Source organism: Hypomesus nipponensis, chromosome 9 (genome assembly GCF_054491055.1).
Source record: "Hypomesus nipponensis isolate SF chromosome 9, ASM5449105v1, whole genome shotgun sequence".
NCBI classification, from domain to species: domain Eukaryota; kingdom Metazoa; phylum Chordata; class Actinopteri; order Osmeriformes; family Osmeridae; genus Hypomesus; species Hypomesus nipponensis.
In genome coordinates, this window is record NC_140369.1 from 3,923,401 (window position 1) to 3,940,496 (window position 17,096).

A 17,096-nucleotide genomic window follows, 5' to 3' on the forward strand; every position below is an offset into this window, starting at 1 on the left:
CACAGTCAAATAGAAACAATTAACACTAAACAGCAAACTGGAATCAAATGTAAGCATATATTGCATATAAATTTTATTAAAAATAAAAAAATCGAATGCTGACCCTAAGAATCGAATCGAATCATGAAGCACTAAAAGATTCCCACCCCTAATGCTGTCCTGATCATTGGTCTCGTAGTCAACAACCCTGCATGCGACCGACGTGGACAATCCCGAAAAGGTCCTGTTGTGTGCACTTCTCTTAACATGCTGAGCTGTTCTGCAAAAGAGACCATTCTCAGATTGATTGAGAAAATTGTTTTGTGGATTCCCTGTAGGAGGCTCAGAGCAAACGTGTTAATGTTTACATGTGACCTTCTTCAGCATAGCTCATATACTCATCCTATATCTGTCCTTAACAGTCTATAAACATGTGGCAAGGCCTTTTTTCTATCATAGGTTTATTGGGGGGGGGGGGGTTATCTTCAGGGAGATACGAGAACAGAACTTTAACTGAACAAAAACAAAATAGTAAAAGACATTATAAGCATTTAACACTTATTTTAGGTGAAAACGTGCAATTTTGGTGTCATGCTGTTGAAAGCAAAACACAGATTGTAGGACAGAACATACAGTATGAGGAACTACAACCACAGAAATTTAGAAAGATCAAACATTCTCCTTCTAATTTATTCAATTATTTTTCACGTATTTTAAGCGGAAATGGCATGCAGTCACATATTCATTACTGTTGATCAATTATTGAAGAAGAAAGGTAAAGTTTTTCAAATTGAAGTAAATGTTACACCACTAACTCTTGTGTTGTGTTGAATTTTGGCTCTCCAACCCTGTTCTTGGAAAGCTTCAGTACCCTCATGAACACTCTTTCTCCAGTCCCAACATTTCACTTCTATTTGATGAGCTGGTTGACAGAACTTAACTGTCTAGTTCCAACTACCGTCGGAGCGAATATCTACTGGAGTAAAACTCTTCTGGAACATGGTTGGAGTGCCCTGTATTAGAGAATATAAAACACATTATTTTATAGAATTTACTTGGGTCCAGACTTCCATATTGGCCTGATCTGTGCAGAGTACAGACTGCTCATGTCAACACCTTGGTCTGAACTTACCGATCTCAAAGACAAGAATAACTTATCATGTGTTGTTGAGCAAGATGGTCATGAAACTCATCCGGCTGGCTTATTATCTGCTATTTATGTTCACTCTGTAACCAGTAAATGAGCCTTTGTTAGGCAATGTGCCTCTGGAGATAGAAGATAACAAACATGTTTTTTTTTTACAGTATGGTCTCCCACATGCGTTATGAACAAACAAGCCACACAAGGAAAGGTGGTGATTTTATGCAGACACCGTTTTTTTTTTTTTTTTTTTTTTTTTACTAATGTATCATCTTAGGTACTTGAAAGAGAACACTCTGCTTAAAACAAACAGAACCTTTGACGGGAGGGGTCGAAGTGTCTGATATGACTGAAACCCAGCAGGGCATGGCTGGTTCAGGCCTATTGACCACGCTGACAGTGTTGTTGACAGGGAGACCCATGACGGTCAGGAGACGATACACTCTGCTACTGTATAGATCCACTATGCTCTTCCCTGGATCAAACATATTGTGCATGGGGACCAAATATACAGAACAACTCAGACATGGGGTACAGGATTCAGGAATAATGTGTTTAAGGTGTTTCACGTGTGCTTATATTTATATAACTGAACATGCCAGATGTAAAAGAGAATTCGTTTTTCAACACACATCCCATTCCTAGAATCTACAGGATTTTTGGGGGGTGGTAAAATGTACTTTGATTTAAAAGGAATTTTAATGTAACATTATATTACTTAAAGTTAAATAAAAAAAATATTTTTTTAAGTGCTTCTTAAATTGCTTGATTGTAAAAAAGACTCATATTGTTTCTCGGTAACCAAAAATATGTATTTTGTTTTACTAAGCGTTTTTTGAGGACTTTTGATAGGCCAAAAGAGATTGGAGCTGCAGACTCCAGCTTCATCCCGAGATGGGGCCATGAATTTTATCCTATGGCTCTTATAAACTAGAAAGAGTGAAGTTTTTCACAGCTGTCAAATCCGTTTAAATAGCAAGCACCATGATCAAGAAGTGTTGAAATACATAAACATTTCACATTGAGAGACATAAAAGCGAATCACCAAAGCGAAATTAATTTTGGTGCTCGGGAACTGATCTGCACTGAACTGCACACTCAGCATTCTCCGTCTCCAGATTCTCCAGATCTTCGATCATCTTGAGCGAGCCCCTTACGTCAAGCCAATCACACGAGGCAAGCAAAGACCAACACGTCACGGACTGATGAACAGAGATTCACTCTTTCAACATAATGTGGGTTAAAGTTAACTCTTTGTAGAGAACTGTTGGGGTGCTTTACATATTCGTTTTGCGCACGCAGCAGTGGACAATCATTTCCTAGTTAGAAAGAACAAAATACTCGCGGTTGTTTGATTAACTCCGTCAAACGACGCAATATTGGTTATTAATAATTGACTAGTGACTGACGGAGTGTTCTCCCAAAGCAGATACATCAGGTTTATGCAAATGTCCTGGACCTCGAGTCCCCACTGTCCCGCCTCTTCCCCGCGAGCATCCCTGAGTATAAAGGCTTAGAGATCGTCTTGGAGAAGACACAAGTCAGCAAGAAGAGACGATCACCTGAGTCTCGGAACAACGTTGAAAAAACGCATCTAACTCCTTGTGAACAAGAAAGAAGAAAAGGTAATTGACAATTGTCTGGCGTTTACTTATTTGGCTGAATTGTTTGCATTCAGATTGACTACCCAGTGTGCTTCCACTAGTTGCACAATCTGCATGTGTTTCTCTATGAGATCAGATTCGTTATAACAGAGTTATCTATTAGTTCTGCATTTAACCAGACTTCCATTGAAAATCCCATTCACAGTACATGACAGGCATTAGAGGCATGGCATTGTTAGCATGGGGTGATTGTGTTTTGCTTCGCTTGTTTGGAACATTCAATCTTCATGAGACATCTACAGAATGTCACAGTTCTCTTCTCCTCCCCTCACTCCTCAGCCCTCCTCTCCGCCACTCACTCTCTCTCTCTCCTCTCCTCCAGGGCCCAACCCATCCACTCTCCTCTCCTCGTTCTTCCATCCACCACCAGCAGCACCATGGCCCCTCAGCTCCCGTCCCAGAACCGGGCAGGCCCCCGGCTGCTCCAGGGGGACCTCAGCGAGCTCAGCCCTGCCGTCAGGGACTTTGTGGAGGCTAACGTCAAGCTGTGCCAGCCCGAGGCGCTCCACATCTGCGATGGGTCCGAAGAGGAGAACCGGAGTGTCCTGGCCCAGCTGCAGGAGCAGGGCATGATCAAGAAGCTCACCAAATATGAGAACTGGTAGGTCAGCACGTCTGGCTGAAGCCCAACTCACGCCACAGCTGGGGGAGGGCCGGGGAGGGATACACGCCCAGTGGAAGCTGTATTTGATCTAGCTTTTCCTTAGCAGTGTTTTGGATGGTTCTTCAGTGCCATAGTCTCATCATGAAAGAATGAACAAAGTAAAAGAATCCCTGATAGACTGAGGAGGGAAAAAAGTATTAATTTGATTTAAAAGAGACCATGTTCAGGTCAAAACATAAATGTCACCATTTGGCGCACCGTACCAGATCATAGCTTTAATCTAATCCGCGTCTGCAGTCCAGTCATGCCACAACCCTGTATGAGACCAGAGACCCAGGATCCTGACTCCCTGTGCTCCCCATCCTGACTCCCTGTGCCCCCCTCCTCACTCCCTGTGCCCCCCTCCTCACTCCCTGTGCCTCCCCCTTCCTCAGCTGGCTGGCCAGGACAGACCCCAGAGACGTAGCCCGCGTGGAGAGCAAGACCGTCATCGTCACCCAGAACGAGCGTGACACCGTGCCCTCGCCGCGAGGAGGTGGAGTCAGCCAGCTGGGCCGCTGGATGTCCCAGGAGGAGTTTGACAAGGCCATGACGCTTCGCTTCCCTGGCTGCATGAAAGGTAACCAATTCAAATCACATTTTCTTTGTACAGACCTTTATTTTATACACAGTTTCACAGAGGGTTTGATGTACACCTATAGAACTAAACGTAAGCCAGCCTGAACCCTCGAGGATGTGTGACCTTAAAATGTGTTTGCCGAAGCTTAGTATTCAAAGCGATGTACAGAGACTGCATGCTTTGCTCCCGGCACTACAGTCTGTCTTCTAAAACCTGCCTTGCTGTTTGGTAGCATTCTTAACGTCAGCACAGAACTGTTGAGCCTTAGCTAAATATATCCGGTACTATCTGTACAAACAGTGTAGTAACTCTCTCTCTCTCTCTCTCTCTCTCTCTCTCTCTCTCTCTCTCTCTCTCTCTCTCTCTCTCTCTCTCTCTCTCTCTCTCCCTCTATCTCTCGCTCGCTCGCTCCCTCTCTCTATATCTCTCTCTCTCTCTCTCTCTCTCTATCTCTCTCTCTCTCCCTCTCTCTATCTCTCTCTCTCTCTCTCTCTCTCTCTCTCTCTCTCTCTCTCTCTCTCTCTCTATCTCTCTCTCTCTCAGGACGTACCATGTATGTGATCCCCTACAGCATGGGACCAGTGGGCTCGCCCCTGTCAAAGATTGGAGTGGAACTGACCGACTCTCCCTATGTGGTGGCCAGTATGAGGGTGATGACCCGCATGGGCAAGGCTGTACTAACTGCCCTGGGAGGGGGGGACTTTGTACGCTGTCTACATTCCGTTGGCTGCCCCCTGCCTCTCAAAAGTAAGTCAATCTCGACTTAATCTGCAAAGACAACACATTTAATCAGACACTCTCCTTTCGTTCAAATCCTCGCAGTAAAGCGCTCCAACGCTCTCTGTACTGTCAATATGAATCTGAAGTGGCAACTAAACTAAATCTCCCCTCTCCTTCATCCCTCCTGCACCTCCACTACTTACCCCCCCCCCCCTCCGCCCCCCCCCCCTCCCTCCTGCCCCTCATATCCCCCCCTACCCTCAGGTCCCCTGGTGAATAACTGGCCGTGTAACCCCGAGCTGACTCTGATTGGCCACATCCCCGACCGCCGGCAGATCGTGTCCTTCGGCAGCGGCTACGGAGGGAACTCCCTGCTGGGGAAGAAGTGCTTCGCTCTGCGCATCGCCTCCCGCATCGCCAAGGAGGAGGGCTGGCTGGCCGAGCACATGCTGGTAAGACAAAGCTTTAGGACGAACGGATAGCACAGCAGCCCGTCCTGTCGCAAATGTCTCATTGGAGTAGTAACTCTCGAGAACTGCAGGACCAGGAGTTACAACCCACCTGGGCCTTGAGAAGAAAACTCAAACGCGTTTGTTGTTGTGGCGGACGCCATGGTAACAGCCTCTGTCTTCCTGATGCAGATCCTGGGCATCACCAACCCAGCGGGCCAGAAGAAGTACATGGCGGCTGCCTTCCCCAGCGCCTGTGGGAAGACCAACCTGGCCATGCTCAGCCCCACTCTGCCCGGCTGGAAGGTGGAGTGTGTCGGGGACGACATCGCCTGGATGAAGTTTGATGACCAAGGTGAGAGACTGGTCGCTTAGCTGGTGACAACATTAGCTTGATTTCTCTTGCTGCCTCTGATCATTATTTAGATCATCTTGATCGAGATGTACCTGATGTACAGATTCTGACTGGTTTTCGATGAAGAAATCTGCTGTGATGGTTTCTCAATGTACTGTACTGTTAGCATGTATGCCATCATAGGACAAGATGACTGGTATTTTCTTAGCTGAGATGGTTGGAACTCTCCTCTTAACTTGCCTTCAACTCTTCCTCATTATCCTTCTCTTTGTCCTCCTCCTCCTCCTCCTCTTCTTTCTCGTCCTCCTCTTCCCTGCCTTCTCGTCTCTAGGCAACCTGCGTGCCATCAACCCAGAGAACGGTTTCTTCGGAGTTGCCCCCGGTACCTCGGCCAAAACCAACCCCAACGCCATGGAGACCATCTGCAAGAACACTGTGTTCACCAACGTAGCAGAGACCAGCGATGGGGGGGTGTACTGGGAGGGCATGGACCAGGCACTACCAGAGGGGGTCTCTGTCACTTCCTGGAAGAACCTGCCCTGGACCCCACAGGATGGTAGGTCTATGATCCATCAGTACCTCAATCGTTCAAATGATTCATTAATTGTTCATTAATTAATCAGCTTAGTGTTGATTACTATACCATTCTTATTTATGCATTTATGACGAGCTGGACCCAACTTGAATGACTGGACGGGCGAAAGCGGAAGCGTTCTGTTTTAATTCTCGAACGAATCAGAATCCTTTCCCTCCACTGTCCTACACATGTTGAAATGTGACAGTACAGTAGCTGTGTAAGCTGACCCTCTCCTGTGTCCTCTCCTCTCCAGGTGAGCCATGCGCCCACCCCAACTCCCGCTTCTGCACCCCGGCCGGACAGTGCCCCATCATCGACCCGCAGTGGGAGTCTCCCGAGGGCGTGCCCATCGAGGCCATCATCTTTGGAGGACGCAGGCCAGAGGGTGAGTACGGTTCTAGAGCTGTCAGTTCGGTACCCATAGCGCAGTGTGGAGTAGCATTGGGATGGGAGCCTGACTCGTCATAATGTAATCAGAATAGATAGAATGGAATGAAATATAATGGAATGAAATGGAATGGAACACAAGATTAGATTGCTCTGGGCAGTGTTCTAGAACCCTCCCTCCTAACTCTTTCTTCTTCTGTCTTTAGGAGTGCCCCTGGTGTACGAGGCATTCAACTGGCAACACGGCGTGTTCGTGGGAGCGGCCATGAGGTCGGAAGCCACCGCTGCAGCGGAACACAGAGGTGAGTCTGAACTTTGACCTCCACACCACGGAATGAAATGGCTACAAACATGGTGACACCAAAAAATATTTTCTCCAGTGCTAACTCCTTCTCCTCTTTCCTTCTCGCTTTTCTCCCTCTCCTCCTCTCCTGTCCAGGCAAGGCGATCATGAACGATCCCTTCGCCATGCGCCCATTCTTCGGCTACAACTTCGGCAGGTACCTGTCTCACTGGCTGAGCATGGCCGACCGGCCCGGCGCCAGACTGCCCAAGATCTTCCACGTCAACTGGTTCCGCAAGTCCACCACTGGAGGCTTCCTCTGGCCTGGCTTCGGGGAGAACATCCGGGTCCTGGACTGGATGTTCCGCCGCCTGTCCGGAGAGGCTGGGGCCATGCCCTCAGCTGTGGGCTACCTGCCCTGCCAGGGCTCCCTGAACCTGCAAGGTCTGGGCAGCAGCCTGGACCTGGAGCAGCTGTTTGGCCTGGACCAGACTTTCTGGCAGAAGGAGGTGGATGATGTCAGGGCTTACTTCGACACGCAGGTCAACGATGACCTGCCCGAAGAGGTCGCCAGGCAACTGGAGATGCTGCAACATAGGGTCCGTCAGCTGTGAGGGGAGAGAGGGAGGACTGAAAGAGAGAAAGAGAGAGAGAGAGGAGTAAAAGAGAATAAGAGCGAGAAGTGCCTTTGACCTGTAGTCACTTGCGACGTAGCAGAGTGATGATTCTAGAATATCTAATTGATCTAGCTGACTGACCTGGGTGAGTCAGGCACGAGGGAGAAAAACATGTTTGGTTATTCTCCGTTTGTTTTTGCGATTTACTTTTCTTTTCTGAGTGGCAGGAACCCTCCTGTCTCCAGCCTAGCTCCTCTCCCAGGCTACGGGCACAAGGCAGCCCCTCCTGAACCTGGAGATGGGTAGAGTAGCAGTACCATCACAGAACAATTTGGGTGCCAGCTTACATAGTCACCAGGCTTTCTTAGTCATCTCTGTAACTTTGAAGCAATGTGATACATTCCTAAATCATCTGTATTATTTATCATTAAGTTATTATATTTGCATAAAAAACTGTTTCCTGCTCTGACAGGCATTTAAACAGGGGGTCCTTGTCGCCATGGAACCAGTCTCTGGCTGTGGTCATGGTAACGGGGCTCCACCTCTATCCATGTATAGGAATGCGTTTTATGATGTTATTAAGTTATTTTTGTATGTTGTGCTGTTTTCTTGTATTGTTTGACTGAAATCCAAATAAAAGAGAGATTATTTAAAAGGTAGCCGTGACTCTTCAGTTTATTGTTCACAGTTTGTGGTACCTCAAACAGGGATGCAGGCTACAGTTTCAGGTTTTCTGTTTGTCTCTGTAATATTACAGTATTGTTCAGTCATATTCACCTGCGACCTCATAATGAAACATAAGACATGTCTAACATGCAAACAAACGCAGTATTTTGCATTACTAGGTAACTGTTGTTTACACATAAGGATCATGTAGCTGGATAGCTACGTAAACAAAGTCAGTTTCTATGAATATGTGCTTTATGGCTCACACTGCCTGAACAGACAACTTTATAAAAAGCTAAGGTGAGCTAAAGTACCTATCAGCTGTTGCCATGGGGCAGAGAGCCATGACTGATTGGCTCTGTAATGATGTCTGTGACCAGTGGGAACCAACCACCTGAACCACCTCTGACCACAAAGCACAGTCTATCTGATGACAAACAGGACTGTGAATAACACACACACAAACACATATAGGGTGACCAGAAGAATGACCCTGAAAAGGAGGACACTTGGGTCCAAAAAGAAGGACAAAGGGTCAAAAAGGAGGAGAACCCCAAAAAGTTGTTGACGGGGGGGGGGGGGATATTGATCTTTGCTGCTCTTATGGCAAAGTGGAGTTCTTAACTCCATGTAGGTTAGAAGGAGGTCTTTCTCTTTGACATCTGAAAACTTTCGCGAGTGGTAAATTGCGACGGTGGGCAGGAAGGGTCAAGAAGGAGGACAAAGGGGCGAAAAGACAGACACGCAACAGCGGTCCGGACAAAAGGTTGGAAAACCGGACTGTCCGGCCGAAATCCGGACGTCTGGTCACCCTACACACATACGATAAAGGACATGCGATTGTAAATGTGTCCACATAAATGCTAGCATGTGAAAAACTTGTATGTGTTTTTATGTATTATGACACACAAAAGTTAACTACCTAGAACAGGGGTGGACAACCCTGGTCCTAGAGCCCCTGTCCTGCGTGTTCTAGATGTTTCCCTGCTCCAGCACACCTGATTCAAATGAATGGTCATTACCCGGCTTTCCACAGAGCTTGATAACGACCCATTCATTTAAAACAGGTGTGCTGGAGCAGGGAAACATTTAAAACATGCAGGACGGTGGCTCTCGAGGACCAAGGTTGTCCACCCCTGACCTAGAAAGAAAAATTATCTTTCACTATCTTAAAAATAATTTACAAAAGTCATGTTCAGATCTATACTGCCAATGGGTTCATGAGCGTCCCTAAATTACACTTGAGGTCAGTTTCAGCTCATTCGGAGGACGAAGTGGAAACAGCAGTATCAGCCGTCTGCCAACTGAATTAGATCCATCCTTGCTTGTGTCCTGATTTTCTTTTTGCAGAATACAGACGTTGTAGATCATTGTGCCCAAGCTGCCCTTGTGCTCATTTGGCTTTGCTACACTGACACACTTTGCAATCCCTTTGGTTATCAAAACCACGTCATTAAACCACAGTGTGTGGATTCCAACCCTATCATTTATGTTTCCTTTCGGCATACAGCACTACTGTACATGGAACTGTGATTCACAAGACTGTTGCCACCAGTAACGGTCCATTCCTGATCTGCTTGAGTCCTTTGGTACATATTTCCCTCCATCTGGAGGTCAGCTTGGCTCTGTAGCACACAAACTGTGTGTCTGAGTCCATGGCTCACAGAACAAACCTGCCAACAGTTTATGCCTCAGTTCCAGCTTCCTATATACTGTACTGGACTATACCTCCATAACGTACTGCAGATGCAGGGAGTAGCTTTCCTCTCAGCCAATCAGGACGGGTGATGTGTACCGCCCCACACAGCCTCCCATCCAGATTACACAACAGCTGCTGTGGCAGGTCGTTTGTAACAGAGAGAACAGCACACACACTCCTGCTGTTGGAACCCAGGGATTGAGAAATGTAAGAGGAAGTTGAAGATATCAGAGAGAAAGTTTCTACTTTCACTCCTGACATGTTTTACACAAATGTCTGGACTTTATACTTCTTACATTTTCGAAATTTTCGAAAGGTTGGAAAAAATATTTAAGAAAAAAACGTTAAAAAAATTGAAAAAAATATTTCCATAAAAGTTTTTGAATGAATAGTTTACAAAGGTTGGAAACAATATTTTCGAAAAAAAAGTTTAGAAAAAATAATTGTAAAAAACGTTTCAAAAAAACAAATTGGCATCATTGATGAATACTTAATGAGGACTATAGTGTACTATACTTTAGGCTTCTTTGTTCTCCTTTCACTTTGTGTGTGAGAGGGAGTTATCAATGTCGACATGACTGAGAACAGAGACAGTTCTGATCACCCATGGCACCTGTACCTGGTAACCCTAACCCTATGGGAGGGAGTTCAAATGATGTTCAAAATTGTTGGTGTCAAAAAGGATTCCTGGCGAATGCGCTGGTGTCTATAGTGTCTTTTTTATCAACGTATCGATATGATGTGAGGTCCAGTTACCAGCGTGACACTAATGGCTACTTTTTACTTAAGTATATGTCAGAGCCCACACTACTTTAACTTGAGTGAAAAAGTGTAGTCAGTACTTCAACTTTTACCAATGTCTTTTTAAAGTGAAGGATGTGTGTACTTTTGCCATCTCTGATAGATGGATGGATGAATGGATGGATAGATAGATATGTGTTTATGACATGCTTGTAGTAAAGGTATTTCACTTGTCTCTGACGGCTGAGTGGTGAGGGAGTGTGGCTAGTGATCAGAAGGTTGCTGGATCTATTCCCCACCGTGTCAAATGACGTTGTGTCCTTGGGCAAGGCACTTCCCCACTTGCCTCACGGGGAATGTCCCTGTACTTACTGTAAGTCGCTCTGGATGAGAGCGTCTGCTAAATGACTAAATGTAAATGTCAAGTTCTCAATTCTGTCTTCCTCACCAAGATCCTGCCAGCCTCCATTCACCTGGCCCTCACTGTGCCTGTGACTTGAGTTTATTGCTGGAATAAATTTGTCAATCTCTCCTGCCTTATCTCCCAGCTCCTTCCAGTACAAACTAAATGTTCAGATCGTCGGATAAACCCAGGAAGACCTTTGAAACTGGATCAAACTGGCTCGCCTCACCCTCCTAAGACAGGCCGACAGGGGATGTCTGGCAGCTCTGTCCGCTGCACCAGCACAGCTTCTACGCTAGTAAGTATTTGTGCTATAACCTCCAAGAGATCAATAAAGTCATAACAATCTACTTTTTCCACACTTTCTAAGAGTGAGATTACTCTGTCATACATGGAGCGCTGGTGTGGGTAATTACAGACTGCAGGTGAATGAATACTCGGGGTGAGAGTCCATATCTGGACTAAATATATATATATATATATATATATATTTTTTTTTTAAGTATAAAAAAAAAAGTTGGCATCATTGATAAATACTTGATGAGGACTTTACTCTACTGTACTCTATTGTACTCTGCCCTGCTTTAATCTACTCATGGGGTTGGTGACGTCTGTGTCGCCCCTCTACACCTCTTCCTGGCCAGGGGATCGACCATCTTATGCAAGAGAGCTGGAGGGATCCCAACAATATTTGCAGAGGGAGATAGCCGGTGGGAGATGGCGTCACGCTGCTACGCACTGAGGTCAGGGGTTATCAGGGGGCGGGGGGTAGAGTCGGACACTCACCTCTCATTGGACGTCAGCAGTGATACCTGCCAGATTCTGGGCTGTGATTGGCTGATGATGGGACAGAGAGTTCCAGAGAACTGAGAGACATTCCAAAACATGTCAGTTAGGAAACTAGGAGTTTAGGTGATGCAGCTAGGAGGCTAGAGGATGAGTTAGGTTGTTCAAGCCTCCACAGACAGGCCGGTACAGTGGGGCTTGTCCTGTATCCCAGAGCACCGCTGGAAGGCCGCAGTGACAATAGCTCCACATTCACTTATTTTTAAGCTTAAACTTAGCTGTTTCTTGCCATGTAACACGTATTGGAAGGTCCAGAGTGACCTGGTGTTATACTATGCTATTGACAATAAATCTTTTTCACTTTGACTCTGCAGACAGGGTTAGACTGCAGGTAGGGACCCCTCTACAGCAGGCCTGGGCTGGGACAGAGGGCCTAGCCTCTCTACATGCTGAACTGGAGGCACGCCAGGGACAGAGGGCCTAGCCTCTCTACATGCTGAACTGTAGGCACGCCAGGGACAGAGGGCCTAGCCTCTCTACGTGCTGAACTGTAGGCACGCCAGGGACAGAGGGCCTAGCCTCTCTACATGCTGAACTGTAGGCACGCCAGGGACAGAGGGCCTAGCCTCTCTACGTGCTGAACTGTAGGCACGCCAGGGACAGAGGGCCTAGCCTCTCTACATGCTGAACTGTAGGCACGCCAGGGACAGAGGGCCTAGCCTCTCTACATGCTGAACTGTAGGCACGCCAGGGACAGAGGGCCTAGCCTCTCTACGTGCTGAACTGTAGGCACGCCAGGGACAGAGGGCCTAGCCTCTCTACGTGCTAGTTGGATGTGTAGGCAGGCCAGGGACAGTGGGCTGGAATCTCGCCAGATGGGTAGAGCTTTGCTCTGGAACAGAACAACCATCCCTGGAACCCTGCCCGCACATGCTTGGAAGCACTCTTTCTCTTGTTTCGTAAAATGCAGATTTGTACCAAGAAATCTTCTCAAGTCTTGCATGACCCATCGTGATTAGTCAAATTTGTCAGGCAGCACACACACACACACTCTCTCTCTCTCTCTCTCTCTCTCTCTCTCTCTCTCTCTCTCTCTCTCTCTCTCTCTCTCTCTCTCTCTCTCTCTCTCTCTCTCTCTCTCTCTCTCTCTCTCTCTCTCTCTCTCTCTCTCTCTCTCTCTCTCTCTCTCTCTCTCTCTCTCTCTCTCTCTCTCTCTCTCTCTCTCTCTCTCTCTCTCTCTCTCTCTCTCTCTCTCTCTCTCTCTCTCTCTCTCTCTCTCTCCTCCCTCTAGGTAAGTTCTAGTGACGGCAACCCTTATGTAAGAGCCTGTCTCTGTTTTATCTGTGACAGGTTTCATGGATCATTGTGACAAACCTGTTTACAGGGACCGATGACACCAACACACAACAGGCTCAGCCTGGTTGTGTATCCTTTCAACAATGTAACTTTCACCTCAAAGCTATATAAGACCTATTTGATAACTGTGACAAACTGGTCTCTCCTCCCCCCACGCTGTATGTGACAGGACAACCAGTGGATGGGGTATTGAACACATTTAATATATCTACTATTTAAAAAAAAACGTTCTTGCAATTGAACAAGTTGATCAAATACTTCCCCAATTTTCTGCCCCATCTCCTAGCTACAGCCAACTGACAGCCCCGGGCAGAGCATCGACCACCCCTCTCAACAACTCATTGCTGCTCACGCTATAGAGCATAGACTGTATAAAAAAAAAAAGTTAGTGCAGATGCTTCCCAAATCTTGCCCCACCACTTTTGGACCTGTGATGTCTAATCATCAGCTATTAGACGCATCGCCCTGCATCCTGACCAAGGTAGACACACTCTTTAACTGATCCAACAGCTTCACCTGGTGGGAGGAACGCTGAAAAGCCCTCCCTGACACACCTGCCTAGAGCCGTCATCACTGAGAAGCAAGCAGCATCACTGAGGTCCCTAATTCTGCAGCTGTGTGTGTGACTGCCATCTAGTGTCTGGCACCAGTATTGCATGCAAAGATGCCAGCACAAAGACCGTTTGTGAAAGACATGATGTTCTGACTGTGTGGGGCTCAGTGTGCGATTATAAAACTGAAACATTGTTGAGTTATTGCTGTTGTCTTTGTTCCATTTTCATTGTATGGTTTGTTGATTTAGTTGTTGATGATGAAGACTTGCAGTGAAGAGAATTCTTAAATGTTACAACTATTACGGAATAGAATGTAGGAGGTATAGAATTGTAAAGTCAAAAAAAGACAAAGAAACTGACTTTTTAATAAAACATTTTATTTGTTTAACATAAGACTAACTGAAATGTGTCAGATTGATAGCATGTTCTCCGTGATAACTCATACGAGATAGAAAACACAACCAGTAACACTTAAGGATCCAATATAAATTAAAAGTAATAAACAATGTTTGATACACAAAAGCAGTTATTGTCAACGATAGTAGGCATCTATATATTTACTGCAACACAGCCAGGCATGGTCCAAGCTTGGATAAAGAAGAACTGATTCAGAAAGAGAAAATAAAGACAACATTTGTTCTCCTACACACACACACACACACACCAGAAAACAGTCATTACCAGGAGAGGGGTTTTCCATTACACTTAGTATACGATTGCTTTATAAAGTATTATAAATATGCTTATACAGTATCCAGAAGAGTATGTGTCGGGTGTGTCATTGTCGGGTATAGGACGCGGCACAGTGCAGATTCTCAGGGTTCTAAACAAGCATCGGAACAGAACACAGAGCGAGGAACAGAAAAGGAACAAAGTTCGAGTCGTTCAGCCTTTCAGCACTCTCCAGAGTCTTGGACAGGACCATTCCTTCTTTGGAAATGCCTCAGGTCACACGCTGACCTCTGACCCCTACACTGTGACCCCAAGCCAGGGGAGAGAGAGCCTCCAGGTCATCCAGACACACCTCCTCCTCACGGTCTGGACAGGTTGCTATAGCGACCATAGATTCTGTGTCTGTTACTATCAAAGCGTTCAAGACGTGGGGTGCTTTTGATCTTGAAACCATCCGACCACTCCCCTGGATGATCACGGTGAGCCAAAATCCAACATGCAAATTATGATCTCATTTACTATCTCTTACCATCTCAAAATATGATCGCTTATGATCTCAATTTATGATCTCAATGATTTTCGAATACTTTCTGAGTTTTCTCGCGACCGATCAACGTCGTCGGCCCACCTCCTCTGCATCCATTCCGTTCACTCTAGTGCTTCAAGTCTCCACACGTCTCCCGTGTCTGTGAGGTAAGACTGTGACAGAGTGGGAGGGTGGGGAATGGCTGGTTGTCTATTTTTTGGTAAAATAATAAAACAACAGAAGATTTACATTGAACAAAAGGCGACGGGGTATCCCCTCCAAATGCACTAAGGGCTGCGGAGTGTCACCAGAGTATCACCCACCACCGCCCTCGAAGGCACTCGTCTGGACAGAGACGGCGGGGGGCTCGAGGGGGAGAGGGGGAGAAGGGGGACATGGATTAAGCTTTCAGGTGATCTCATCCAAGAGGATCTAATAGACTAAACAGATCTTGGATCAGCGCTCCGCTGCTGACCCCTGGGTAGGGGGCCGTCTCTCTGACGCGCCCTGGTGGACACCCAGCAGACTGCAGCTGAGCATTCACACTGTTCTGGAGCTCACCCTGGTGTGTGTGAACCATGAACTGGAGCACAATGACCTGTTTGTTTGTTTGTTTGTTTGTTTTTTTTAAGAAAGACAGCAATAATAACAACAATAATAACAACAACAAAAAAACAAGCATTACATTTCTCTAGGTTAAACAAAAACTACGTTATCAAAAGGCAAATAGTAGGTATATTGCAACACTCTCCGCGACACCACTATCAAAACTAACATCTTCAAGATCATCATCATCATCCTCATCATCCACTCAAATCTGTGTCTGTATTAGGCAGCAAGGGCGTGGTCTGAAGTGATTGACAGCTCAGACAGCCCTATCATTTGCCTCAGCACAGGCAGGCACACGTAATAAAACACTGAACAATTTCCAAGGAGACATAGAGCCAGCCAATGGCAGACGGGCTGATCTGTAAGGAACTCTGTCATTGGACACAGGCATCTCTAGGGAACAGGAAGAGCTCATTTCAGACTGGGGATGGGGAGGTGGGTGGAGGGGCTGGGTGGAGGGTAGGAACCAACTTCGCAGACACATCAGGGTAAGAATCGAGGACTGTTTGTTTAGTTTAAAAGGTGTTTATCTTTTGTCTAGACGGTGGAGGGTCACTCACGGGGCGATGGCCCATCCTGCCCTCTCAACAGCCTCACCCCGCGTCAACGCTCTCTGAAGTGGCTCCGCCCATCGCTGTTACACAGAGCAGCTGGTGGGCCCAACAGGAATGTTCAGAGTCTCCAGGATGAAGGAGGGAGTTCACCCCCCCCCCTCCCACCCCTCCCCCCCCTCCCCCCCCCCCACACCAGTGAGGCGTTGGTTCAGGCCAGGGTTGGCCTGTGGAGGGGGCGGCGTGTGTCTGCAAAGCTCCCTGCCCACCCCCAATCTGTATGGTTGGTCAGCACTGGTGATCCCGTAGCGGACAGGAGAGGTCCAGTCAGGGGCCCCGACCCATGCTCACCTCTGAGAGGACCAGACCACACACACAGAAGTCTCTGCCCCTTGACGAGCCCTGGCTGCCCACCCAGCTCTTGGTGCCTTGTTTCCAGTCTCCTTCATCTTGGAGGCCTCAGGTCAGTAGAAGCACCATGGTGGAGGTTCTCCCCTGACCTGTCTGGAACCCCCACCATGTTGCTGAAACCCAACCGATCTGACCGGATCTACAGCCTCAGAGGTTTACAGGCTTGGGAAGGCAGCCAGGGCTGAACGTGGACCGGGCTGAGAGCCCTATGGGGTTCAAGGGTGACGAACCCAGCCCCAAAGTCTATCCTTTGGCTGTTTAAAGGTTCAACATCTAGTTCTGATTCAGTTAAAAGTCTTTGAAAATCAAATGTAAACATTACAATTCAGAGCAGGACAAAGAAGGATAGAGAGAGTGAGAACGAGAGTGAGAAAAAAAAACAGGGATTAACCCTCTCTTTCCACTAGCTGTGATATCAGCTATGTTTGCCTGTGGTAGTCTGGAGGTCTCTCCTCAGAGGAAGCAGTTGCATAAGCCCACCAGAGTGATGCGCCAGTGCTGACCCAGGGAGATGGTGGCTCTCCTTCCTCAGTAAAGTGCTCCGAGATGCCTGGAGGAAAGAGACCAGGGCTGGGGACAGGGGGAGGCTAGGGGGTGGTATGTATGGTAGGGTAGGGTAGGGTGGAGTAGAGTAGGGAAGTGCAGGGTAGGGCAGGGCAAGGCAGGGTAAAGTAGAGAAAAGAAATGTAGGGTAGGGTAAATGTATGGTAGGGTAGGGTTATCGTAG

At 47.0% G+C, this 17,096-nt stretch overlaps 1 protein-coding gene and 2 long non-coding RNA genes across 8 annotated transcripts; 2 read left to right on the forward strand and 1 right to left on the reverse strand.

Annotated features, from left to right (window-relative positions):
* Nucleotides 1-50: 50 nt before the first annotated feature.
* LOC146272410 (uncharacterized) lies at nucleotides 51-1,181 on the reverse strand. The gene is made up of 2 exons (XR_014766687.1): nucleotides 1,112-1,181; nucleotides 51-992 (listed from the first exon to the last, which is right to left on the reverse strand). It is a non-coding gene; the product is annotated as an uncharacterized LOC146272410 (long non-coding RNA).
* A 1,472-nt stretch (nucleotides 1,182-2,653) lies between these two features.
* On the forward strand, nucleotides 2,654-8,054 carry pck1 (phosphoenolpyruvate carboxykinase 1 (soluble)). The gene is made up of 10 exons (XM_084704635.1): nucleotides 2,654-2,745; nucleotides 3,107-3,385; nucleotides 3,823-4,007; nucleotides 4,551-4,754; nucleotides 4,992-5,179; nucleotides 5,369-5,531; nucleotides 5,863-6,087; nucleotides 6,362-6,493; nucleotides 6,702-6,797; nucleotides 6,935-8,054. The coding sequence occupies exons 2-10, from the start codon at nucleotides 3,162-3,164 to the stop codon at nucleotides 7,390-7,392; spliced, it is 1,875 nt and encodes a 624-aa protein (XP_084560761.1). The 5' UTR covers nucleotides 2,654-2,745; nucleotides 3,107-3,161; the 3' UTR covers nucleotides 7,393-8,054.
* Nucleotides 8,055-8,713: 659 nt separating this feature from the next.
* On the forward strand, nucleotides 8,714-13,993 carry LOC146272412 (uncharacterized). 6 transcript variants are annotated; one of them, XR_014766730.1, is made up of 4 exons: nucleotides 8,714-8,827; nucleotides 11,050-11,202; nucleotides 13,041-13,131; nucleotides 13,333-13,993. It is a non-coding gene; the product is annotated as an uncharacterized LOC146272412 (long non-coding RNA). The 6 variants fall into 6 exon arrangements; XR_014766732.1 differs by lacking the exon at nucleotides 8,714-8,827 and adding an exon at nucleotides 9,941-9,967; XR_014766731.1 differs by lacking the exon at nucleotides 8,714-8,827 and adding an exon at nucleotides 10,750-10,874.
* The last annotated feature ends 3,103 nt before the right edge of the window (nucleotides 13,994-17,096 follow it).